At 47.1% G+C, this 26,565-nt stretch overlaps 3 protein-coding genes across 15 annotated transcripts in view; 1 reads left to right on the top strand and 2 right to left on the bottom strand.

The window, feature by feature from the left end:
* Positions 1-26,565, bottom strand: part of LOC126964261 (ubiquinol-cytochrome-c reductase complex assembly factor 1) — a 292,878-nt gene that overhangs the window by 179,822 nt on the left and 86,491 nt on the right. The gene's annotated exons all lie outside the window — the stretch shown is intronic.
* CEP250 (centrosomal protein 250) overlaps positions 1-26,565 on the top strand; it is a 62,336-nt gene that overhangs the window by 25,421 nt on the left and 10,350 nt on the right. For 12 of the 13 annotated variants that reach the window (XR_007729327.1, XM_050806965.1, XM_050806968.1 and 9 more), the window contains 11 exons: positions 174-301; positions 506-675; positions 14,187-14,354; positions 14,763-14,897; positions 17,288-17,431; positions 18,709-18,842; positions 21,048-21,186; positions 22,178-22,520; positions 23,046-23,167; positions 24,509-24,629; positions 26,403-26,524. Coding sequence is in view for 12 of the 13 variants with exons in the window: in XM_050806965.1 (XP_050662922.1) it covers positions 174-301; positions 506-675; positions 14,187-14,354; positions 14,763-14,897; positions 17,288-17,431; positions 18,709-18,842; positions 21,048-21,186; positions 22,178-22,520; positions 23,046-23,167; positions 24,509-24,629; positions 26,403-26,524 (1,726 nt within the window). In the remaining variant the exon portion in view is untranslated. The remainder of the gene's footprint in view (positions 1-173; positions 302-505; positions 676-14,186; positions 14,355-14,762; positions 14,898-17,287; positions 17,432-18,708; positions 18,843-21,047; positions 21,187-22,177; positions 22,521-23,045; positions 23,168-24,508; positions 24,630-26,402; positions 26,525-26,565) is intronic. The other variant, XM_050806970.1, reaches the window with a different exon arrangement.
* On the bottom strand, positions 6,797-8,594 carry LOC126964309 (peptidyl-prolyl cis-trans isomerase-like 1). Its single transcript, XM_050807342.1, is given in 2 exon segments — positions 6,797-8,119; positions 8,122-8,594. Coding segments are annotated over 2 exon segments (498 nt in total). The 5' UTR covers positions 8,285-8,594; the 3' UTR covers positions 6,797-7,784.

Below are 26,565 nucleotides of genomic sequence, written 5' to 3'. Positions count from 1 at the left end.
CAAAGGCGTGAAGCTAAGCTCCCTGCCGTAAGTATGTAGGTCCTAAATTGATTATGAATTTATAATTGCCCCCCTAACTTCTCCAGGTAGCCAGTACTTAGAACCCAACTCCTCTTGAGGAAGGGTAAGGGGCTTGATGGGTAAGAAACTCTTCTGATTCCTGAACCTCACAGCTCAGCCAAGGAGCTACTAGAGAGCAGTCTGTTTGAAGCCCAACAACAAAATTCTGTGATAGAGGTCACCAAGGGGCAGCTGGAGGTCCAGATTCAAACTGTCACTCAAGCCAAGGAAGTAATCCAAGGTGAGAACCCAACTGGGATGGGGCGCACTCCATTCCATGGAGATGTTGAAGAGACAGGAAGACAGTGGGAGACAATTAGAGGTCCTTCTCCAGTAGGGTGCAGGTCCTCTGAGATGAGAGTTGCTCATGAGATCAGGGGAGAGGGAGAATTTTATTAGGTAAAAGGAGGGGGGCAGAGGCCTGATCCTGTCCCTGGCATGTTAGGGGAAGTGAGGTGCCTGAAGCTGGAACTGGACACTGAACGGAGCCAGGCAGAGCAGGAGCGGGATGCTGCAGCCAGACAACTGGCCCAGGCTGAGCAAGAAGGGAAGACTGCCTTGGAGCAGCAGAAGGCAGCCCATGAGGAGGAGGTGAACCGGCTCCGGGAGAAATGGGTAAGTGGTCGATGTGGCCGGGGATGGTCTCCCTTCCATGAGTGTTCCACCTGCTGCCTCTTGGTCCAGTTATTGCTGCTCGTATGAGTGAAATTTGGTCCCCAAGCTGTAAAATCCAACTTCCTGCTATTAAATGAGTTAATATATGAAAAGCACTAAGAGTAGTTCCTGGCATATAGTGGGCTCTCTATTTGTGTTAGCCATTATTATTGTTGTTATGTTGGTGTGTACAGAGAATTGAGAGTGGACCCTGGGATTTAGGATTATTAAACTGCCCTCAGGATGAAAACCAGGGAGAGGAATATCTTGGATGCATTCTTGTGCAGTTCAGAACTGTGTTTTGTCTTTTAATTATGTAATTTAGTCCATTTGGTTTTATTGTGATTTTAGTTGTATTTGGATTTATTTATGCCATCTTAGGTTATTTGTCCTACCTTTTTATATCTTTTTTTTTTCTCTTGAGACAGAGTATCACTCTGTCCCTCAGGGTGGAGTGCAATGGTGCGATCTTGGCCCACTGCAACCTCCGCCTCCTGGGATCAGGTGATTCTCCTGCCTCAGCCTCCTAAGTAGCTGGGATTACAGGTGTGCGCCACCACACCCGGCTAATTTTTATATTTTTAGTAGAGACAGGGTTTCACCATGTTGGCCAGGCTGGTGTCAAACTGACCTTGTGATCCACCTGCCTCAGCCTCCTAAAGCGCAGGGTACAGCCGTTTTTATATCTTTTAGGGAGGGGAAAGTACCTTTCTTAACTTCTTTCAGAGGATTAAGTTGAGTGATTAAGTTGTATTCTTTTCTCACCTCTTTTTTCTCTCTGCAACTGTGGATAATATGTACTTTATTTTAAAAATCCTGTTAGTGGTTACCTTTAATATTTTTAAACATATACTTAATAGAATCTCAAGGTTCAGTAGTTTTACCCTTTTCCTGAATGATACAAGGGTCTTAGAACATTTTACCTGGGCCAGGCACAGTGGCTCACGCCTGTCATCTCAGCACTTTGGGAGGCTGAGGTGGGCAGATTGCTTGAGCCCAGGAGTTTGAGACCAGCCTGGACAACATGGCGAAACCCCATTCCCTACCAAAAAAAAAAAAATACAAAAATTAGCCAGGGATGGTGGTACACACTGTAGTCCCAGCTACTTGGAAGGCTGAGGGGGGAGGATCACTTGAGCCCAGGAGGTTAAGGCTGGGGTGAGCTGAGCATCACTGCGTTCCAGCCTGAGTGACAGAGTGAGACCCTGTCTCAAAAAAAAAAAAAAAGTTTTACTTGTTTCACTCCTCCCTAATTTATAGGCTGTTTTGTTCGGTGTGCTCAGTTCTAACTAGTTTAACACCACAATTTATGATTTTTTAATTGTTTTATACAGTCAATATTTGTTCAGATACAACAATGAATTTATACCTTTTCTGTTCACCATTCTTTCTTGCATATCAGACTTTCTATTCAGATTTATTTTTCTTTTGCCTGAAGTAGGATTTTCTTTGGTAAGGGTCTGTTGGTAGTTAATTGTCTGAAGATGTTTCTATTTTATTTTTATTCTTTTATTGAGGCAGGGTCTCACTCTGTCACCCAGACTGGAGTGCAGTGGTGTGATCATGGCCGACTGCAGCCTCGACCTCCTGGGCTCAGGTGATCCTCCCACCTCAGCCTCCTGGGTAGCTGGGATTATAGGCATATGCCATCATGCCTGGTTAATTTTTTTTTTTTTTTTTTTTTTTGTATTTTTGGTAGAGATGGGGTTTCACCATGTTTCCCAGGCTGGTCTCAAACTCCTGGGCTCAAGCAATCCACCCGCCCTTGGCCTCCCGAAGTGTTGGGATTACAGATGTGAGCCACCACGCCCAGCCTACTTTTATTCATGAAAGATAGTTTCTGGCTTTGTTCAGGGTTAAAAAAAATAGATAAATAGATAGATAGATAGATAGATAGATAGATAGATAGATAGATAGATAGATAGATAGATAGATAGATAGATTCACTAAGTAAAAAATTCAGATATAAGTTTCTAGGATGAGAATTATTTTCTCTCAACATTGTTGGTATTGAGAAGTTAGCTTTCATTTTAATAATTCCACAATTTCTTGTGTTAATTTATTTATTTATTTTTTATTTTTTTGAGACAGAGTCTTGCTCTGTCACCCAGGCTGGAGTGCAGTGGTGCAATCTTGGCTCACTGCAACCTCCACCTCTTGAGTTCATGCAGTTATCCTGCCTCAGCCTCTAGAGTAGCTGGGATTACAGGCATGTACCACCATGCCCGGCTAATTTTTTTGTATTTTTAGTAGAGATGGGGTTTCACTGTGTTGCCAGGCTGGTCTCAAACTCCTGGGCTCAAGTGATCCACCTGCCTCGGCCTCCCAAAGTGCTGGGATTAAAGGCGTGAGACCATGCCCAGCAATTTCTTGTGTTTAGATGTGTATTTCTTTTATTTGGTTGGAATTTCTTAGACTTCCTGAAGTTAAGATTTCATGTTGAAACATCAATTCTGGAAAATTCTCATATATTATCTCTTCAATATTATGTCTTTCCTGCCGTCCTGCTTTTATTTATTTACTCTTTAAAAAAAATTTTTTTTTGGCCGGGCGCGGTGGCTCAAGCCTGTAATCCCAGCACTTTGGGAGGCCGAGATGGGCGGATCACAAGGTCAGGAGATCGAGACCATCCTGGCTAACACGGCGAAACCCCGTCTCTACTAAAAAAACACAAAAAATTAGCCGGGCGAGGTGGCGGCGCCTGTGGTCCCAGCTACTCGGGAGGCTGAGGCAGGAGAATGGCGCGAACCCGGGAGGCGGAGCTTGCAGTGAGCTGAGATCCGGCCACTGCACTCCAGCCTGGGCGACAGAGCGAGACTCCGTCTCAAAAAAAAAAAAAAAAATTTTTTTTTTTGGCTGGTTGTGGTGGCTCACACCTGTAATCCCAGCACTTTGGGAGGCTGAGGTGGGCGGATCACGGGAGTTCGAGACCAGCCCCACCAACATGGAGAAACCCCATCTCTACTAAATATACAAAATTAGCCGGTTGTGGTAGCACATCCCTGTAATCCTAGCTACTAGGGAGGCTGAGGCAGGAGAATCACTTGAACCTGGGAAGCGGAGGTTGTGATGAGCTGAGATGACGCCATTGCACTCCAGCCTGGACAACAAGAACGAAACTCCATCTCAAAACAAAAAAAATTTTTTTTAATTATTTTTTTAGAGACAGGGTCTTGCCCTGTTACCCAGGCTAGAGTATAGTGGTACAATCATAGCTCACTGCAGCCTCAAACTCCTGAGCTCAAGTGATTCCTCCTGCCACAGCCTCCAACTAGCTGGAACTACAGGCACGTGCCACCATGCCCAGCTAATTTTTTAATTTTAATTTTAATTTTATTATTATTATTTTTTTAGAGATGGGGTCTTGCTGTGTTGCCCAGGCTGGTCTCGAACTCCTGGGCTCAAGCCGTCCTCTCACCTCAGCCTCCCACATAAGCTGGGACTACAGGTGCGTGCCACCATACTTCTCTCTTTCTGTACCCTGGTTAGTTGTATGTCAGACCTTTTTACTCTATCCTTCTTTTACTCTATCCTTCTTTTACTCTATCCTTCTTTTACTCTATCCTTCACTGCCTCTTGCATTTTACATGTTTACTTTTCTCTTCCTATGCTGTTGTCTGGATTATTTTTTTCAGATCTCTCATCTAGTTACTGATTTTCCTTTTAAGCTGTGTCGAATCTGATGTTTAGTCTATTTACCAAGTTTTAAATTTCACTTTTTAAGTTTTTTTCTAGACATTCTATTTGGTTATTTTTTCATCTCTTCTTGGTCATTTTTTTCAGTCTCTTTTCCCTAATTTGTATTTTCAGTCCCTTCTTTCAAACATATGAAACATACTTGTGTCCTGTCTAGTAATTCCAATAACTATTAATTAATGTTTTGGGGTCTGGTTCTGTAATTTGTTGTTTCTGTTGGCTATTACTCATGGGCTTGTTTCCCTGTGTTTTTGTGATTCTTGACTATGAGCTCATGTTCTTTGGAAATTTTCCTTTTTTTTTCTTTTTTCTTTTTATATTTTCTTTTTTTCCCCCCAGAGACCTTTGTTCTGAGGAAGTTTTTCTGTGGGAATCTTTTTAGGCCTGAGGCAAAGGAGTTTTTCCTCAGAGGATTTGTTTATGCTTCTGTCAGGAAGCTGGGGGACCAGCATCCCAGGACCACCTTAAAGTAAATTTTCTGTTTAAAGTTTTTTGACCCACAGTCAGGCCCAGACCCCATGTGCAGCTTAGCTTCTGGTTATGAATTCTCAGAGGAGACTTTTTTCCTACCCTGTATCAAGGTTGAGATAAGCATATTTCCTTGATAATTTCCTTCTATAGAGTTTATTTTGTTTTGTCCCCTCTCCACATCCCTCCAGTTTATTTTTCTCCCTTCCTCCCCATCTCTTCCTTCTTTTTGCCTTTTCTCCCTTAAGCTGAGGTCACTATAGCCCAGAGATAGGCATTTTTTTTTTTCTTTTTAGAGATGGACTATCACTATGTTGCTCAGGCTGATCTTGAGCTCCAGGGCTCAAGGGATCCTCCTGTCTCAGCCTCCTGAATAGCTGGGACCACAAGCACAGTACACCATGTCTGACTTTTTGTTAAAGACTGTATAGTAGGCTTTGCAGACCATAGGGTCTCTGTCACAATTACCTAACTTTGCAATTGTAGTGCAAAAGCAGCCATATATAAACAAACGAGCATGACTGTGCTCAAATAAAACTTTATGTATGGATACTGAAATGTGAATTTCATATAATTTTCACATATCACAAAACATTTTTTTTTTTTTTTTGAGACGGAGTCTCGCTCTGTTGCCCAGGCTGGAGTGCAGTGACCAGATCTCGGCTCCCTACAAGCTCCGCCTCCTGGGTTTACGCCATTCTCCTGCCTCAGCCTCCCAGTAGCTGGGACTACAGGTGCCCGCCACCTCGCCCGGCTAGTTTTTTGTATTTTTTAGTAGAGACGGGGTTTCACCGTGTTAGCCAGGATGGTCTCGATCTCCTGACCTCGTGATCCGCCCATCTCGGCCTCCCAAAGTGCTGGGATTACAGGCTTGAGCCACCGTGCCTGGCCACAAAACATTATTGTTTTTAACCATTAAAAATGTAAAGGCTGGATGCAGTGGCTCATGCTTATAATCCCACCACTTTGGGAGGCTGAGGCAGGACGATTGGTTGAGACCAACCAGGGCAACATAGCAAGACCCTGTCTCTTTAAAAAAAAAAAAAAAAAAGCCTAAAAGGTAAAGGCTGGGTGCAGTGGCTCACACCTATAATCCCAGCACTTTGGGAGGCCTAGGCGGGCGGATCACCTGAGGTCAGGAGTTCGAGACCAGTCTGGCCAACATGGTGAAACCCCATCTCTACTAAGAATACAAAAATATTAGCTGGGTGTGGTGGCATATACCTGTAGTCCCAGCTACTTGTGAGGTTGAGGCAGGACAATCGCTTGAACCTGAGAGGTGGAGGTTGCAGTGATCCAAGATTGTACCATGGCACTTCAGCCTGGGCGACAGAGTGAGACTCTGTCTCAAAAAAAAAAAAAGTAAAAACCACTCTTAGCTCACAGCCACAGAGCAACAGGTGGTGAGCCAGATTTGGCCCACATACTATAATTTGTTAACCCCAGTCCAGATTTTTGTCTGTTTGCTTGTTTTGTTTAGAGACAAGATCTTGCTCTGGTCACCCAGGCTAGAGTATACTGGCACAATCATAGCTCACTGCAGCCTCAAACTCCCAGGCTCGTGATACTCCTGCCTCAGCCTCCTGACTGCCTGGCCTTTCTTTTTTTTTTTTTTTTTTTTGAGACAAGGTCTTGCTCTGTCACTCAGGCTAGAGCGCAGTGGTACAATCATGGCTCACTACAGCCTCGACCTCACGGGGTCAAGTGATCCTCTCCAGCCTCCTGAGTAGCTTAGACCACAGGCATGAAGCACCATGCCTGGCTAATTTTTGTAATTTTTTTTTTATTGGTTATGTCATGTTACCCAGGCTGATCTTGAACTCCTGGGCTCAGGTAATCTGCCCACCTTGGCCTCCCAAAGTGCTGGGGATTACAGGTGTGAGCTACCACGCCCAGCCACCTGCCTTATTTTTATTTATTTTTTTTTTCAACCATCAATGGCATTTTATTTTGGAAGTTTCTATGTATTACATAGGTATTAACTTCCTTCCTCTCCTACTCCTCCCCACAAAATCCAGAAAGTTATTTTTATACATAAACAACTGAACATATAAAAATCTCAGACCTAATTTCTCTAAAGTCTTGGGTTAAAAGAACTTGAGTGGCACTTCTCCTTTCTGAGAGGACTACTTCTGAAGGAGGATTCATGGTCTGTCCTTTGCTCACTACAGATTTCTCCTCTTCTCTGGAAAAAAGATGGTCAATGCTTCTGCTTCCTTTTAATAAATTAATTTCTTGATTATTATACAGTATTATTCCCCACTTGACACCTTCTTAGAAACTTGATTGTTGGATGCATTTTTCATTTGGCAAAAATTCAGTGTGGCTTTGCGTGGGATGTCTGAAGTGTCAGAAACAGCAGTGTTGATGTTCTGGTTTTGAGAGGGAAAATATATATAGAGATGCATACATTCCCTAGAAGAACAAATGTAAGACTGAAATAGGGTGTGCACAGAGTTAAAAGGGCTGATAGACACTACTTGGTTTGGAATTCTGTGACTGTCAACAATCAAGGACTGCAGTGTAGGCCAGAATACAAATCTCCTTAGGAAGACGTTTGGTTAGGCAAAACCACTGAGAAATGACAGTGTCTGCTACATTGTTCAAAGTATATCAGAGCAGACATGCACAAGAAGCAGCATTATGAGTCATGTGTAGTAAGTAGTCACCTATCGGTAAACAGGGGCATTTGTGCAAATGCTGTGGCATCCTAGGCACTGGGGGAAGAGAAAAGAAGCATACTATTAAAATGTACTTCCATCTCTAACTCACCCAAGACCCCAGGGCTCCTAAGCTTCATGATTTGCAAAGCCAAAATGAAATTTAGCATTACATGTCATTCTATGTCATCTGGAAGCTGGTCCACTGGGGCCATCTCAGAAGAGCTGCTCAAGAGGGTAGCAAGTCTACCCAGAAGGGTATGCCTTAATGATCTTCACATCATCCACAGGGCGGTCCTGGGAGTTTGTTTCTACCATTCCCACGCGATTCACCATTCCTATGTCCTGGCACACTCGGCCAAAAATGGTGTGTTTGCTGTCGAGCCACTGGGTGGGGGCGAGGGTCACAAAGAACTGGCTGCCATTGGTGTCTGGCCCCGCATTGGCCATTGCAAGAATTCCAGCCCCCGTGAATTTCAAATCTGGATGAAGTTCATCTTCAAACTGTTTGCCATAGATAGATGCACCACCTCGACCTGTCCCTGTTGGGTCACCTCCTTGGATCATGAAGTCTGATAATTTCTGTGGAATTTTGTACCGTTGTAGTAACCTCGACGAGCCAACTCAGCAAAGTTCTTACAGGTCTTTGGAGCATGCTTCCAGTACAGCTCCAGCACAATTATTCCCATGCTGGTCTCCAAGTAAACGTTGGGTGGCTGCCAGGAATCTGGGGGAATTGCCGCCATAGCGAAGCTGGTGGTGGAATGCTTCTCTAGGAATTGCCTTTATTTTTATTTTAAATTCTAAATTACATTTGCATTGGGTGAAAGATAATGGATTTACTTTTTTTTTTCTTTTGGAGACAGAGTCTTGCCCAGGCAGTGGTGATATTTCAGCTCCGCCTCCTGGGTTCAACCAATTCTCATGCTTCAGCCTCCCAAGTAGCTGGGATTACAGGCATGTGCCACCACACCTGGCTAATTTTTGTATTTTTAGTAGAGACTGGGTTTCACCACATCAGCCAGGCTGGTCTTGAACTTCTGACCTTAAGACAAGGTCTTGCTGTCACCCAGGCTGGAGTGCAGTGGTACAACTCTAGCTTACTGCAGCTTCAAACTCCTGGGTTTAAGCAATCCTTCTGCCTCAGCCTCCAGACTAGCTAGGACTACAGGCATGCACCATCATGCCTGGCTAATTTTTTTTTTTTTTTGTAGAGATGTGATCTCGCTTCGTTGCCTAGGCTGGTCTCGAACTCCTAGCTTCGAGCAATCCTCCTGCCCCAACCTCCCAAAGTGCTGGGATTATAGGTGTGTAAGCCACCACACCTGGCTTACACCACAAGTCTTGCTTTGCTTTTGGCTTCTGTGGAATTTTTATTATTTTCCTGCTGGTTCTGTGACATTAAAATACATATTTAATATTTTATCCAGCAGTTTTTGCTATTTCATAGCTGGAGGGTTCCGAGATCTTGTTTATCAAGTATCTGGAAATGGAAGTTGACTTGTGCTTTATGTGTATTTATAATTTGATTGTTATTATGGGGCAGGCTTGTTGGCAAGACGATAACCAGAAGTTTGCTTATTTTTGGAATTATGTGCCTAGTCTATAGTCGGTGCTTAAAAGTATTTGCTGAATGAACACTATCCAGAAGGCAGTTCCCTAGCAGGAATCAGATGTATACCATGTACTGAAAACTCCGTAATTAAAAGATGCTATGAAACTTCTGAATGATAAACCAGCTACCTATGTGGCCTTGGTTTCCCTAAAAGGATTGACTATAGTGGCCATATTTGGGTCATGAAAGGGCCTTTTCTCCCTTTTCCTTTTCTCTCATTCAGCTAATCCTCCTGACTTCTGATTGTCCCACTTATACTGTTTCTCTATGATTGAGCAGGTTAACTGCCCTCTTACAACTCTCGACAGCCTGTTAGTTTTTTTTTTTTTTTTTTTTTTGAGACGGAGTCTCGCTCTGCTGCCCAGGCTGGAGTGCAGTGGCCGGATCTCAGCTCACTGCAAGCTCCGCCTCCCGGGTTCACGCCATTCTCCTGGCTCAGCCTCCCGAGTAGCTGGGACTACAGGCGCCGCCACCTCGCCCGGCTAGTTTTTTGTATTTTTTAAAGTAGAGACGGGGTTTCACCGTGTCAGCCAGGATGGTCTCGATCTCCTGACCTCGTGATCTGCCCGTCTCGGCCTCCCAAAGTGCTGGGATTACAGGCTTGAGCCACCGCGCCCGGCCGACAGCCTGTTAGTTTTAACAGTGACTGCCTTCTCCTGGAATCCTAGCAATTGGAAACACTCTTGGGAGGCCGGGCATGGTGGCTCACACCTGTAATCCCAGCACTTTGGGAGGCCTGGGTGTGTGGATTGCCTGAGGTCAGGAGTTTGAGACCAGTCTGGCCAACATGGTGACACCCCGTCTCTACTAAAAATACAAAAAAATTACCAGGTGTGGTGGTGTGCACCTGTAATCCCAGCTACTTGGGAGGCTGAGGCAGGGGAATTGCTTGAAACAGGGAGGTGGAGGTTGCAGTGAGCCGAGATCACACCACTGCACTCCAGCCTGGGCAACAGAGTGAGACTCTGTCTCAAAGAAAAAAAAAAAAGAAACACTCTTGGCAGTTGTATTCTTTATTCTTCCATCTACTGCCTGTCTCCCTTTTAAGAGTAATCATATTGGACACTTATTAAGCACTTCTCCATGCCAAGCACCATGCTGAATGCTTTATTCACACAATAAAGGTGAATAAATGCATAAAGAAGTCACTCAGGGCTGGGCACGGTAGCTCACACCTGTAATCCCAACAATTTGGGAGGCCAAGGCAGAAGGATCGCTAGAGGCCAGGAGTTTGAGACCAGCCTGGGCAACATAGTAAGATCCCCATCTCTCAATAAATAAAATATAAAAAGAGAAGTCAGGGTTACATGGCTAATAAGGGGTAGATAAGGGATTCAGGGCCCAAACTCCAAACCATTTCTGCTTTGTCCACCTCTGTAATGTCCCTTCCGAATGGTTGCTTAGCTGCTGTTATATTCCATCGCTTGGCTGCCCATTTATTTTAGATAGATGTAGTTATTAGGAAATTCATAGGCCGGGCGCGGTGGCTCAAGCCTGTAATCCCAGCACTTTGGGAGGCCGAGGCGGGTGGATCACGAGGTCAGGAGATCGAGACTATCCTGGCTAACATGGTGAAACCCTGTCTCTACTAAAAATACAAAAAACTAGCTGGGCGTGGTGGCGGGCGCCTGTAGTCCCAGCTACTTGGGAGGCTGAGGCGGGAGAATGGCATGAACCCGGGAGGCGGAGCTTGCAGTGAGCCCAGATCATGCCACTGCACTCCAGCCTGGGAGACACAGCCAGACTCCATCTCAAAAAAAAAAAAAAAAAAAAAAAGGAAATTCATGTTGAACCAAAATCTATTACCAGGAACAAATGAGCCTTAGATTTGCTTGAAATACCCCACCAACATGGTTGCTTTCCTCTAGGCATGTTACAATTTACTCATGTCCCAGTGCGAAGGTAGCACTTTGAACTGGGCAGAATATTCCGTTCGTGGTCATACCAGCAATGCTGGACTGTTACTTCCTACACATCACAGAATTAGCTCTTCTTGTAGCTATAACACACTTCTAACTCACATAGAGCAAATAGATCAGTTTTTTTAACACTTGCAACTGCTATTAACATTCATCTTTTTATGTTTTTACAGTTGGCTTTGGCTTTTTGTAGTCACATACTCTGCCACTGAGCTATATCCTCTGTCTGGCTTTTTGAACCAGAGGGTAAAATGATTTGTCATTCACGACTGTCCTATAACTGTGACATTACACATTGCTGGGTTTTATAAGGAAGAACAAAGGAAGACCTCTTTTTTTCTTTTTATTATTATTATTTCTTTTGAGACAGGGTCTCGCTCTGTTGCCCAGGCTGGAGTGTAGTGGCGTGATCAGGGCTTACTGTAGCCTCACTCTCAAGGCCCTCCTGGCCTCAAGTGATCCTCCTACCTCAGCCTCCTAAGTAGCTGGGACCACAGGAGTGAACCACCACACCCGACTAATTTTTGTATTTTTTTGTAGATAAGGGGTTTCATCATGTTGCCTAGGCTGGTCTCAAACTCTTGGGCTCAAGTGATCATCCTTCCTCGGCCTCGCAAAGTGATGGGATAATAGGCATGAACTACCATGTCCAGCCAGACCACTGTCAATTGTATGGTCTGGGAAGGCTTCACCAAGGAAGTGTCAGTTTAGCTGTGAGGAATGATGGAGTGGGGGTGGAGAAGGGCTTTCCAGGTAGAAGGAAACATGAGTCAAGGCTTTGAGGCATGAATGTGTTGGCTGGACGCACTGGCTCACACCTGTAATCCTAGCATTTTGGGAGGCCCTGGCATGCAGATCAGTTGAGGTTAGGAATTCAAAACCAGCCTGGCCAACATGGTGAAACCCTGTTGCTACTAAAAATACAAAAAAATTATCTGGGAATGGTGGCGGGCACCTGTAATCCTAGCTACTTGGGAGGCTGAGGCAGGAGAATCACTTGAACCTGGGAGGTGGAGATTGCAGTGAGCCAAGATCGCACCGCTGCACTCCAACCTGGGCAACAGAGCTAGAGTTCATCTTAAAAAAAAAAGAAAGTGGGCCAGGCGCGGTGGCTCACGCCTATAATCCCAGCACTTTGGGAGATCGAAGTGGGCAGATCACGAGGTCAGGAGTTCAAGACCAGCCTGACCAACATGGTGAAACCCTGTCGCTACTAAAAATAAAAAAAAATTAGCCAGATGTGGTGGCAGGCACCTGTAGTCCCAGCTACTCAGGAGGCTGAGGCAGGAGAATGGTGTGAACCCGGGAGGTGGAGCTTGCAGTGAGCTGAGATTGCACCACTGCACTCCAGCCTGGGCGACAGAGCACGACTCCGTCTCAAAAAAAAAAAAAAAAACAAGAAACTGTTTAGTGTGCTCAGGGGCCTACAAGGAGGCAAGTGTGTGTAGCCAAGGTATAGTGAATGAGGGGGAAAGCTGCACAGGATGACACTTGGAAGACTGAAACACTAGAGGCATTCCCATTACATGAATAAGCAGTGACAAACTTACAAGCATTTTAAAGGAAAAGTTCAGGGAATACTAATGTCATGATGATGCTGGCTGTTGTGTATTGCCCGCTTTCTGTGTGCTAAGCACATTTAAAGTGATTCACACGACTTGTCTCCATCCTGAGGAGAATGACGAGAATGACACCGTTGTTATCCCCATTTTAATAGATGATGAAACTGAGGCACAGAGATGTTTAGAAATTGAGATCATGCTAATAGTGGTAGATTAAAGATTTTCGCCAGGCGCGGTGGCTCACGCCTGTAATCCCAGCACTTTGGGAGGCCGAGGCGGGCAGATCACCTGACCAACATGGAGAAACCCTATCTCTACTAAAAATACAAAATTAGCCGGGTGTGGTGGCGCATGCCTGTAATCCCAGCTACTTGGGAGGCTGAGGCAGGAGATTCGCTTGAACCCAGGAGGTGGAGGTTGCAGTGAGCTGAGATTGTGCCATTGCACTCCGGCCTGGGCGACAAGAGTGAAATTCTGTCTCAAAAAAAAAAAAAAAAAAGATTTTCACCCAGGCAGCCCAACTCCAGAGCCCTTCACCTCTATCCTGGGCACCTAATAGAGGGTCCTGAACTAGTCAGAGAGCTTGGGAAAGCTTTGGTGGCTGGAGGACCTCTAAGATAAGCAGCACCCCTCTTCTAATGCTCTTATATAATACAGGGAGACACCCTCACTGGGCCAGGCCTGATTCTTCAGGGCCTAACTCTGCAACCCTGAGTAAAGGAGAGCAGGCAGCAGACAGCCAGAATTGGCCAGCTCAGTTCATTGTTACAACTGTCAACCACGATGTGGCTGCTTTAAAGATAACAAATATGGAGCTGTGTGTGGTGGCGTGCCCCTGTGGTCTTAGCTACTCAGGAGGCTGAGGCAGGAGGATCACTTGAGCCCAGGAGTTCAAGTCCAGCCTAGGCAACATAGTGAGACCCCATCTCTAGAAACAAAAATGCCTAGGCTAGGCACAGTGGCTCACGCCTGTAATCCCAGCACTTTGGGAGTCCGAGGCAGGCAGATCACTTGAGGTCAGGAGTTCGTGACCAGCCTGGCAACATGGTGAAACCCCATCTCTATTAAAAATACAAAAATTAGCTGGGCATGGTGGGGGGCACTTGTAGTCCCAGCTACTGAGGAGGCTGAGACAGGAGAATCACTTGAACCTGAGAGGTGGAGGTTGCAGTGAGCAGAGATGGTGCCACTGCAATCCAGCCTGGGTGACAGGGCAAGACTCCGTCTCCAAAAAACATTAAAAAATAGAAATACATTTTAAAACCCAGATACCTGTAGCATATATAAGGGACAATTGCAGTTTGGAAGGTACTTCCACATGTATTACATCATTTGATTTTTAAAAATTACTCTCATGTGGTTGTCATAAAATTTGTTAAGATAGATAAGGCAGGGATTATTAGCCTCGCTTTGCAGAGGAGGAAACAGGCTTAGAGAGGTACCAAGGTCACCCAGCTAGTGAGTAGTAGAAAGACTTTGTTTTTCCAATCCAGTTCTCCTGCCTTCCCTCCTCACCCATTTGGTTCTTATGGTGTTTCTTTCATGTGGCCAGGAGAAGGAGCGCTCCTGGCACCAGCAGGAGCTGGCGAAGGCTCTGGAGAGCTTAGAGAGGGAAAAAATGGAGCTTGAAGTGAGGCTAAAGGAGCAGCAGACAGAAATGGAGGCCATCCGGGCCCAGAGGGAAGAAGAACGAACCCAGGCAGAGAGTGCCCTATGCCAGGTGAGAAGCTAGGAGGATTGAAGCTGCCTGTCCAATCAGCGATCTCCTTACTTTTGACCACTTCCTTTTCCACTCCCAAGAGTAGTGCTGCAGAGGGGCTTCCAGAAGAGAGCGTAGCTACCCACTCTGCTACCAGTGAGCAGGGTGGTCCACACCATTAGCCACAGTTCCGGCAGTATGTCATACTTCCTGAGGGAGGGCTGACATGTACCACATCCTGTCAGCTTGCAAACCAGTGGTAATCTTTGCACTTCCTTGTTCTGAACCCATGGGTTGAGACCTTCCTTTGTCCTCAGCCCCTTCTCATCCGCTAGAAAAGCCCTAGAGCAGCTGGGATGTGCTTGTGGCCTCATTGGTGAGCATGGTAACCCTGAGCCCACAAGCCCTTACCCACCTACCCCTCCACAGATGCAGCTGGAAACAGAGAAAGAGAGAGTATCCCTCCTGGAGACACTGCTGCAGACCCAGAAGGAGCTAGCAGATGCCAGCCAACAACTGGAACGGCTGAGGCAGGACATGAAAGTCCAGAAGTTAAAGGAGCAGGTATGGAGGGTGGACTCATGAGTAGGGGAGAAAGGGGTACTCATTTACCCATTCAACCACGAAGAGTTCTTGGGCACTTCTTATGTGCCAGGCCCTGTGCTAAGTGCTGACACATGACAAGTACGTAAAGGTATGGCACAGGCCGGGTGGGGTAGATCACGCCTGTAATCCCAGCACTTTGGCAGTCCAAGGCGGGTGGATCACCTAAGGTCTGGAGACCAGCCTGGGCAACATGGTGAAACCCATCTCTACTGAAAATACAAAAATTAGCCGGGTATGGTGGCGGGCACCTGTAATCCCAGCACATTGGGAGGCCGAGGCGGGCAGATCAATTAAGGTCGGGAGTTCGAGACCAGCCTGGCCAACCAGGTGAAACCCCATCTCTACAAAAATACAAAAATTAGCTGGGCGTGGTGGCGTTTACCTATAATCCCAGCTGCTTGGGAGGCTGAGGCAGGAGAATCGCTCGAACCCAGGAGGCGGAGGTTGCAGTGAGCCAAGGTCACACCACTGCACTCCAGCCTGGGTGACAGTGCAAGACTCAAAAAAAAAAAGGTGTGGCACAGCAGTCAGTATGACAGACATTGCCCCTGCCCTCAGGGAACTTACATTCCTGTGGCAGAGATGGATGACAAATGAGCAGACACAAAGCAAATGAGATTATTACAGTTTGTAATAAGCGCTGTAAAGGAAATAGAGTGATACAACTGAAAGTGATTCAAAGGAGGTCAGTTTGCACTTAGTGGTCAGGGAAGGCCTCACTGAGAAAGTAACATCTGAGCTGAGACTTGAAGGTTAAAAACAAACCAGCTCTGGCTGGGCGCAGTGGCTCACGCCTGTAATCCCAGCACTTTGGGAGGCCAAGGCGGGCGGATCCTGAGGTCAGGAGATCGAGACCATCCTGGCTAACACAGTGAAACCCTGTCTCTACTAAAAATAAAAAAAAATTAGCCGGGCGTGTTGGCGGGCCCCTGTAGTCCCAGCTACTCGGGAGGCTGAGGCAGGAGAATGGCGTGAACCTGGGAGGCGGAGCTTGCAGTGAGCTGAGATCCGGCCACTGCACTCCAGCCTGGGCGGCAGAGCGAGACTCCGTCTCAAAAAAAAAAAAAAGAAACCAGCTCTGTGATACGACATAGGTGAACCTTGAAAATATCAGATTAAGTGGAAAAGCCCATCACAAGAGGCCATATATTATATATTATATGATTCCATTTATATGAAACACCAAGAACAGGCAACTCTATAGAGGCAGAAAGCAGATTTACGGTGGGGAGTGGGGTGGGAAATGGGGAGTGACAGTGAATGGGCACGGAGTTTATTTTGGGATTGATGGAAATGTTCTAAACTTGATTGCAGTGATAGTTGTACAACTCTGAATATCCTAAAACCCACTACATTGTATACGTTAAATGAATGAATTGTATGGTATATGAATTATATCTCAAGCCATGTAAAAGAAATGCCTGGCATGGGAAGAACACTTTAGGCAGAGGAAACACCTGTCACAAGGGCCCTGTGACACAGAAGAGGGGTTGGGAAGTTCAAGGACAAAAAGGAGGCAGTGTGGCTCCAGCTTGATAAACTCAGGGGCAAGTGGAGTGGTAGCCAGAAGCCCTTTGTCAACCATTGTAGGAGCTTGGATTTTGTTCTAAGGGCAGTGGGAAACTGTTGGGTGGTATGTATGTATTTATGTATTTGGGACTGAGTCTCACTCTGTCACCCAGGCTAGAGTGCGGTGGCACCATCTCAGCTCACTACAACCTTTGCCTCCCGGGTTCAAGCAATTCTTGTGCCTCAGCCTCCCAAGTAGCTGGGATTACAGGTGCCCACCACCACGCCTGGCTAATTTTTGTATTTTTAGTGGAGAAAGGGTTTCACCATGTTGGCCAGGCTGGTCTCAAACTCCTGACCTCAAGTGATCCACCCACCTCAGTTTCCCAAAGTGTTGGGATTACAGGTGTGAGCCACCGCGCCTGGCCAGTTGGGTGGTATTTAAAAAGCAGGGGTGGAATATGATTTATTTGTATATACATATACACATGCATATACATACCTGTGTATGTTTTTTTAAATACTTTAGCTGCTGAGTAGAGAATAGTGTGTGTGTGTGTTTTTAGGGGATCATGGCATCAAGTGGAAGTAGGGATACAGTTAGGAGACTGTTGCCATGGTCTGAGTGAGAGACTATTATCGACTCGTGGACCCTGACCAAGAAACCTGGGTGAGCCAATGCACTCTGTGAGGGAGGAGAGGGACTAGGAAGTGAGACGGTGAGGTGGAAACAATGTGGATTGCTGGCTCCTGCCTCAGCTTTTGCCACCCCACTAAAAAAAAACAGTATTTATACAACACGGATTTCCTTTACTCACTGATGTCTTATCCCTCTTCAGGAGACCACTGGAATGCTACAGACCCAGCTCCAGGAGGCTCAGCGGGAGCTGAAGGAGGCAACCCGGCAGCACAGAGATGACCTTGCTGCCCTCCAAGAAGAGAGCAGCTCCCTGCTACAGGATAAGATGGACCTGCAGAAGCAGGTCCCCTCCTCCTCCCCACCCAGTCCCATGGTCCTTCCCCAACACAGCCAGGCCTTCCCACTTCCTCCTGCAGGACAGGGAGAACCTTGGCCCTGCTGCCTGGTTTGGGAGGGTAGATGGGTGGGCCACAGTACTGAGTGGAAAATTAGAGGGTGCTCAGAGTTGAGCGTGTGCCTCTCAGAGCCCTGGGAGAGTGACTTCTTTCTCTGTAATGGTCGCAGAGCTTGTATTTTCCCCAGCTGTCTCAATTTCAATTGTTCTTTCCATCCTTGCCATAAATCTAATATTTTTACATACTAGGTTGCTTCTCAGAATCCTATATCAAATGATGTTCTGACTTTTCTTTTTTTTTTTTTTTTTTTTTCTTTTTTTTTTTTGAGACGGAGTCTCGCTCTGTCGCCCAGGCTGGAGTGCAGTGGCCGGATCTCAGCTCACTGCAAGCTCCGCCTCCCGGGTTTACGCCATTCTCCTGCCTCAGCCTCCCGAGTAGCTGGGACTACAGGCGCCCGCCACCTCACCCAGCTAGTTTTTTGTATTTTTTTTAGTAGAGACGGGGTTTCACCGCGTTAGCCAGGATGTTCTCGATCTCCTGACCTCGTGATCTGCCCGTCTCGGCCTCCCAAAGTGCTGGGATTACAGGCTTGAGCCACTGCGCCCAGCCTGACTTTTCATTTTTAAAAAAGCAATCACAATTCATGTTTTGCCTTTGGGAGTAGTTATAGTCAGCCTTTTTTTTCCTTCTTTTTGGTGGGGGAGACAGGGTCTCACTATGTCGCCCAGGCTGAAGTGCAGATCCCAGCTCACTGCAGTCTTGACTTCCCAAGCTCAAGCAATTCTCCCACCTCAGCACCCTAAGTAGCTGGGACTACTGTGAGTAGCCATCACACCTGGCTAATTTTTAAATTTTTATAGAGACAGGGTCTCACTATGTTGCCCAGGCTGATCTCAAACTCCTGGTCTCAAGCAGTCTGCCTGCCTTGGCCTCCCAAAGTGTTGAGAATACGGGTGTGATTCACTGCACCTAGCCCAGCGAAAATTTTTATTTGTGCCTGCCTCTGTGCAGCGTATGTGAGGCTGGGAGGCAGATGACCAAGCCGAATTGTATTGAGGAAGGGGGTGGTTAAGAAGAGTGTGTAGGGATTGGTGGAACTGCCAGAGCATTGGAAATGACCACTGACTATGGTAAACCTCGAAGGACCCTGAAGCCCTAGGTGAGGAGCATCTTCCCACTGGCCCCCTGCCCTGCCATCTTGGTCTCCATGCCCTTAACTTTCCAGGTGGAGGACTTGAAGTCTCAGCTGGTGGCCCAGGATGACTCCCAGAGGCTGGTGGAGCAAGAGGTTCAGGAGAAGCTGAGAGAGACCCAGGAGTATAACCGAATTCAGAAGGAACTGGAGAGAGAGAAGGCCAGGTAGGCTAGATAGGCCATGGACGTGGCTATCTGGCTGCCATGGTTACTGAGATATTGAGAGTTGTTTGCTCAGGCCACCTTGCCTTTCATGTCTACAACTCTGGGATGTACATGTAGCCATGTGGAGAGGACATGGTTCCTGTCTTAAAAGCTTGAATTTCATTTATGTAGTAAATATTTCAAGAACACCCATTCTGCACCAGGCACCGTGCCTGGGGATATAGTGATACCCTGCGCCAATAGAATTTATAGTTTGGTGGGGAAGACATTAATCAAATAATAACTCAAATTTTTACAGATTATGACACATGGAGGAAACAGGGTGAGGTAGAAGAGACCTACTTTAGAACCGTTGTTAGGGAAGACTTTTCTCAGGAAGTTGCGTTTAAACTGAGCACTCAGCATGAAGTGGAGCTACCCATGTAAGAGGATGAGGGGGAGTTCTTTTTTTTTTTTTTTTTTGAGACGGAGTCTCGCTCTGTCACCCAGGCTGGAGTGCAATGGCCAGATCTCAGCTCACTGCAAGCTCCGCCTCCTGGGTTTACGCCATTCTCCTGCCTCGGCCTCCCGAGTAGCTGGGACTACAGGCACCCGCCACCTCGCCCGGCTAGTTTTTTGTATTTTTTAGTAGAGACGGGGTTTCACCGTGTTAGCCAGGATGGTCTCGATCTCCTGACCTCGTGATCCACCCGTCTCGGCCTTCCAAAGTGCTGGGATTACAGGCTTGAGCCACCGCGCCCGGCCATGGGGGAGTTCTATTCTGTAAGAGGAGAAATCATGTGCAAAAGCCATGAGGCAGATAAAAGTTTACAGTGTTTGGTGGAACTGAAAGAGTGGTCGGAGCCTGATTGGATTGTGATTGGAGGTTGGTGAATGAGGAGAGTGGCATGAGCTGGGCAGGTCCACAGCATTCAGGATTTGGTAGGTCACAGCAAGGAGTTTGTAGTTTGAGTTTCATAGGAAACCGCTGGAGAATTTTAAGCAGGGAAATTGATATAATCCAACTTATGTATTTGAAGGGATTATAATGACATGAGACATCAGGAGTGACAGAAGACCATTCAGAGTGAAGAGCAGCTTGTATTCTTAGTGCTGCAGGAATTTGAGAAGGGGATGGGCTGGATGCGGTGTCCCGCGACTATAATCCCAGCACTTTGGGAGGCTAAGGCGGGCAGATCACTTGAGGTCAGGAATTCAAGACCAGCCTGGCCAACATGTCTACTAAAAATACCAAAAAAATTAGCTGGGCATGGTGGTGGGTGCCTGTAATACCAGCTACTTGGAAGGCTGAGGCAGGAGAATTGCTTGAACCAGGAGGCGGAGGTTGCAGTGAGCTGAGATCACGCCACTGCACTCCCACCTCAGTGACAGAGTGAGACTCCATCTCAAAACAAAACAAAAACACAGTTTGAGAAGGGACAAATCATTTTGGTGATGAAACTAGAGGCAGGACGACAAATTAGGCTGGTACAGTCGTCCTGATGAGAGATCCTAAAGCTAAACCAAGGTAGGGTAGTGGGGAAGAGGAGGAGAGAGGAGGAGAAGAGGTTTAAAGGATGTTAAGGGAGTTAGAAGCAATTGTATGTAATCATAGATTGCTATAGGTAGGTTGAAGGGAGAACTCTGGAGTGGTCAAGGTTCTATGTTGGGACACTGTGTGGATGGAAGTGCCATTCACTGAACTAGGGAACATAGTAGGAGATGATTGGGTGGGCAGGGGAGGAGAGGAGAGGGACGGGGAAGATTTGGACATGTTGAACGTGAGGTACTAATATAAGGTTTATGTGAAATTTGCCAGAGAAGAATAACTGTAAGGTTGATAGCTGGGCGTGGTGGCACATGCCTGTAATCCCAGCTACTCGGGAGGCTGAGGCACAAGAATCACTTGAACCCAGGAGGCAGAGGCTGCAGTGAGCTGAGATCGTGCCACTGCACCCCAGCCTGGGTAACAGAGCAAGACTCTGTCTCAAAAACAACAACAACAACAACAAAAACCTGTGAGGTTGAAATGGGGCATCATCGCAGAAGTACCTAGGAGCACTTATAGTAAGTGTTCAGTAAATGATAGCTCTTATTGTTACATCATAATCATTATCATTACTATTTCTATTTTGATTATTAATGCTATCTTTAGAATACTCCGATGAGAAGGTAATTTTTCATTCCCTAAGAGAATGGCCCAGCACTCTGACCCCTCTCTTTTAGTCTGACTCTGTCACTGATGGAAAAGGAACAGAGACTCCTTGTTTTACAAGAAGCTGACTCTATTCGACAACAAGAGCTGAGCGCCCTGCGCCAGGACATGCAGGAGGCCCAGGGAGAACAGAAAGAGCTCAGTGCCCAGGTACTTCCCACTCTGGTTATGAGCCCTGCATCCCTGGCAGAAGCCTGATCCTGAAGCGGTGGATTGATTGCTCTGAGTCCTCTCATGGAGAGGACCCATCTATTTTTCCTGATTACAGGGTAGGCTGGTGCCTCAGTACCCCTACAGGAGGGGGAAGCCAGGACTAGAGAAGGTGGGGACTTGGGAACCTGACCCAGAGATGGGCATGGCTCCTGTAAACCTGACAGCCCAGAGCAAAGTGCACACAAGGATGGAGCCCACACAGGCCTGGTTCCAGCACAGCCACTTCCAACTGTGCTGGGTCTGGTTGGCAAGATGTAGCAGGGAGAATGAGCAACCAGAAATACTCCAGATCAGGCAGGCAGCAGCAAGACTTCCAGGTACTCAGTCTGCCCACATCAGAACCCCAGATGTATACAGAGGAAAGATGGATCTAGGAGGGAAGGAAGAGCCAGATGGTGGATTGCAGGGGTTAAGGGCACACAGGTTTGGCTCTTCAACAGTCTTGAGTTTGAATGTAAGTTGTACCACTTTCTAATTGTGTGAACGTCAGCTTCTTCATTGATAAAACAAGGGTGATAATTCTTGTTCCTAATTCCTATAACCATTATAGGAGTATATAAAGTGTCAGGAACACAATAAGCATTCAGTACATGGTAGCTATATTATTGTGACTGGTCTTACTAGGCGCAGTGTCGGGGTTTCATGGCAGAGTTCTGATCTTAGCAGGGAGCCAGCAAGCCAGAGAGCCAGGGCTGTAACCCATTAGCATAGCAGCTTGGGCCCAGGTGTTCAGTAGTCGGCAGGCAGCCAGGTGTTAGATCTAGGGTAACACTCATTTCAGAGCCCCTCTACCTACCTGAGAGCTGAGCTGAAATCCTCCCAGCCCTGATCAGAGTTTGTAAAAGGATTGAGTGGGGTCTGGCCTGGGAAGGCCTGAGGAGAGGATATCCACTTCCTGCTTATAGTATGTACAATTCCTCCTTGGCAGATGGAATTACTAAGGCAAGAGGTGAAGGAAAAGGAGGCTGACTTTCTGGCCCAGGAAACACAGCTGCTGGAGGAGCTGGGGGCATCTCGTATCACGGAGCAGCAGCTGCGAGCTTCCTTGTGGGCCCAGGAAGCCAAGGCAGCCCAACTACAGCTGCGACTGCGCAGCACAGAGAGCCAGCTAGAAGCACTGGCCACGGAGCAGCAGCCCGGGAACCAGGCCCAGGCCCAGCTGGCTAGCCTCTACTCTGTCCTGCAGCAGGCCCTGGGGTCTGTTTGTGAGAGCAGGCCTGAGCTGAGTGGTGGGGGAGACTCTGCTCCTTCCCTCTGGGGCCTTGAGCCAGGTGAGACAGCCACTCCAGAACTAGGTCCTTTGGGCCAAAGCCAGGCCTGGCTCCCAGGGGAAAGAGAGAGGAATGCTATTTGTTAGACCATATTGCTTCGGGGTTAAGATTACACACTTGGGAATTAATTCTGAGTTTAAGCCCCAGCTCTACTGTTTGCTAGCCATGTGTCCTTGGGCAAGTCACCTATCCTCTCTGAGCTTGATTTTCCTCAACTACAAAATGAGGATGTTAAAAGTACTTACCTTATAATTTCATCAAGGAGTTATGAGGTTGCAGATGTGAATCGCTTACACGGTTCCTGGCACTTATTAAGTGTGTAATAAGCGATAGCTGGCGTTATCTAGCACCCACCATAGTGCCTGGCCCATACTTAAGGAGAAAATATGTGATGAGCGAACTGCTGAGAAGAGGTTCTTTGCAGAGAGGAGGGACCAATGGGAAGGCCAGGGCTGTGTTTGGGGAGGTCTGGCTGTTTCTTTTCATAGTGGCAGCTAGGTGAGGAGGTTTTCCTCTTTTTTTCAGACCAGAATGGAGCTAGGAGCCTCTTTAAGAGAGGGCCCCTGCTGACTGCTCTCTCCGCTGAGGCAGTAGCATCTGCCCTCCACAAGCTTCATCAAGACCTGTGGAAGACTCAACAGACCCGGGTATGTTTCTCTGCTCCCCTTTCCTGAACTCTACATCCCTCGAAAAGCATGAGGCAAAGATGTATGAAGCAGTTTGACCTATTTTATTCCTGAGATCAAGTTGGGATGAGTTTCACCTCTATCACTTACCCCCTGGCAACTACAAATGAAGCATTTGGAGTTCCTGGGCCTTGTTTTCCCTTGCAGAGTAGGGCAGATAGTGCCTGCTCAGGGTTTTGAGGATTAGATGAGTGAGGATCTTGAATGAGCCCTGTAAACCAAAAAACCCTGGGTAGGCCAGGCACGGTGGCTCACGCCTGCAATCCCGTGCTTTGGGAGGCTGAGACATGTGGATCACCTGAGGTTAGGAGTTCGAAATCAGCCTGGCCAACATGGTGAAACCCCATCTCTACTAAAAATACAAAAATTAGCCAGGGGTGGTGATGGGCGCCTGTAATAATCCCAGCTACTTTGGAGGCTGAGGAGGAGAATCACTTGAACCTGGGAGGTGGAGGTTGCAGTGAGCCAAGATTGTGCCATTGCACTCCAGGCTGGGTAACAAAAGTGAAACTCCATCTTAGAAAAAAAAAAAAAAAAGAAAAAACCTGGGCAGATGTGTGGTGTGTGGTATTGTTTTGCATCGTTTTCCACTCAGCTGTGAATGTATTCTTGGTACCTAGACTTCCAAGAGAAACCCTAGAAATTGATGACCACTGAGATTTGAGGTTGGCATTTATAGGCACGTTCAAGGCCTAGGTCTGAAAGATCTCATAAATTCCACCTCACAGTGAACCTATCAATCAATACAAATTGAGTGCGCCATCCATATGTCAGCCACTCTGAGCTGGGGATACAGAAGGGAGAAAGACCTGATCTCTGCCTAAAGAAGGCTTGTGACATGGTGGAGGAACCAAACTGCATTCTACTGGAAAGTAGAACTGAGAGAATTAATTGGATCAGTAACAGATGCAAGTGATGTACTGTTGGAACTAGGAGGAAGGGGCAATTCATCCTGATTTGGGAAGGGTCAGAAGGAAAGAAAAGATGACCTTTGGGCTAAGCTTTGAAGTAGGAGTGTTGAGAGGGAAGGGGTGACCCCTGGGCTAACTTTGAGCAGGAGCTCTGTTTCAAAAGAGATAGACAGGTCAGAAGGGCATTCTCACTCCATCCAAGTGGAACAGAGCCTGTCATCACTTCAGGGAGCTAAATGCACATGTGCTCAGAGGAAGTAACCCAGCAATCTGGGAGTAGGTCCACAATGGCAGCCCACCACAGAGGCTGAGAATGAGGAGGGAGCTTGAGCCCTGCATTGCTTTGTGGAAGATGAGGAACTCATGTTTAGCCATGCCCTTCCTTTCCCAGGATGTTCTGAGGGATCAGGTCCAGAAACTGGAAGAGCGTCTAACTGATACTGAGGCTGAGAAGAGCCAGGTCCACACAGAGTTGCAGGATCTGCAGAGACAGCTCTCCCAGAATCAGGAAGGTGAGAAACTCAAGACAGGCAGGGAGATTTAGAGGGAGGAGAAGGGATAGGTGGGGAGCCCAGAAGTGGCAGGCACAGGCCTAGCAGCTACTCTGTTTATTTTTATTTTATTTTATTTTTGAGATGGCATCTCACTCTGTCACCCAGGCTAGAGTGCAATGTCACTTCTACCTCTGCCTTCCAAGTAGCTAGGATTACAGGCACGCGCCACCAAGCCTGGCTAATTTTTTTGTATTTTTAGTAAAGACGGGGTTTCACCATGTTGACCAGGCTGGTCTTGAACTCCTGGCCTCAAGTGATCCGCCTGCCTCGACCTCCCAAGGTGCTGGGATTACAGGTGTGAGCCACCGCGCCCAGCTGCACTCCATTATTTACCCAGAACTGTGAGATGATATCTAGAGGCACTTCCAAAGGAGTGCTGACCCCCTTGAACTATTTTTTCTTCTACTTTGCTTGGCCTTTGAGGCCCATCCTGGAAGAAGAGATTAGGAGGAACAGATTTGGTGAACTGAAAGAAGGAAATGGCTGGGCTTCCATTTTCTGTCTCTAGATTTTTTTTTTTTTTTTTGAGATGGAGTCTTGCTCTGTCACCCAGGCTGGAGTGCAGTGGTGTGATCTCAGCTCACTGCAACCTCCGCCTCCCAGGTTCAAGCAATTCTCCTGCCTCAGCCTCCCAAATAGCTGGGATTACAGACATCTGCCACCACGCCCGGCTAATTTATGTATTTTTAGTAGAGACAAGGTTTCATCATGTTGGTCAGGCTGGTCTTGAACTCCTGACCTCATGATCCGCCCACCTCGGCCTCCCAAAGTGCTGGGGTTACAGGCGTGAGCCACCATGCTTTAAATCTACATGCTGTCTCTGTAGATTTAAAAATAAAAAAAAAAATTGGAGACTCAGGGCCAGGACTATAAGAACATTATAAAACTCTGCATCTTTTGTCATCCATGTTACTTATTTTTATCATCTTCAACTATGTCCTCCAAGTTAGCCTTTGGTCACTGAGGGATTATGAGCTTATTTGGGAGAAAGCAAGGAGAGGGGATCCGGGGAGGACATATCCATGTGCCAGCCAAGGACTGGAAAATGTCATGACTCCTTACAAAGGACAGTAGAGGAAGGGTCTTGAAGCTCAAGTTTCTACTGTAAAAGAGAAGAGTTAGCCAGGCATGGTGGTGGGAGGCTGAGGCAGGAGAATCACTTGAACCCGGGAGGTGGAGGTTGCAGTGAGCCGAGATTGTGCCACTGCATTCCAGCCTGGGCGACAGAGCAAGACTCCATCTCAAAAAAAGAAAAAAAGAGAAGAGGACAATTGGGTCTTGGCCTTTTTTGAGACCGTTTGAGGGTTCCCTGAGAGCCACAAAAATAGTGAGATTCCAACGCCTGCTGCAGAAATGGTGGGCAGTCAGCAGAGCCACCCAGGTCTCTAGGAGCTCCTGCACAATTATAGGATTGGGGGCTAGAAGGGACCTCCAGTGTCATCTGGCTCAACCCTGTCTGGAATTGAGGGCCAAGGCTCTCTGTGATGAGGATGAGGACGTATTGGGATGATTACCGGGCAATGCTGGGGCTGGCAGCAGCAGGGAGTACTGCCAGGCAAATAGAAGCAGCTGGCAGATGGTTGATGTCTCTAGGACACTGGATAGAATTCTCTCCTTGGCCTTCCTCCCCTTTGAATCTGTTCCCCATCCTCCATCTGCATCTATATCCCTCTTTTCCCCCACCCCAAACATGGGTCTTACTCCACTACGTCTCCTCTCCTCTTCTCAAAGAGAAATCCAAGTGGGAAGGAAAGCAGAACTCCCTAGAATCTGAGCTGATGGAACTACATGAAACTATGGCATCCTTACAGAGTCGCCTGCGGAGAGCAGAGCTACAGCGAATGGAAGCCCAGGTAAAGTGTTACTGGTTTCAGGGAGGGGTTTGCCTCAGGAG

Source organism: Macaca thibetana, chromosome 10 (genome assembly GCF_024542745.1).
Source record: "Macaca thibetana thibetana isolate TM-01 chromosome 10, ASM2454274v1, whole genome shotgun sequence".
Lineage (NCBI taxonomy): Eukaryota > Metazoa > Chordata > Mammalia > Primates > Cercopithecidae > Macaca > Macaca thibetana.
The sequence above is the reverse complement of the archived record's forward strand: the minus strand, read 5'-3'. Positions and strand labels throughout refer to the sequence as shown.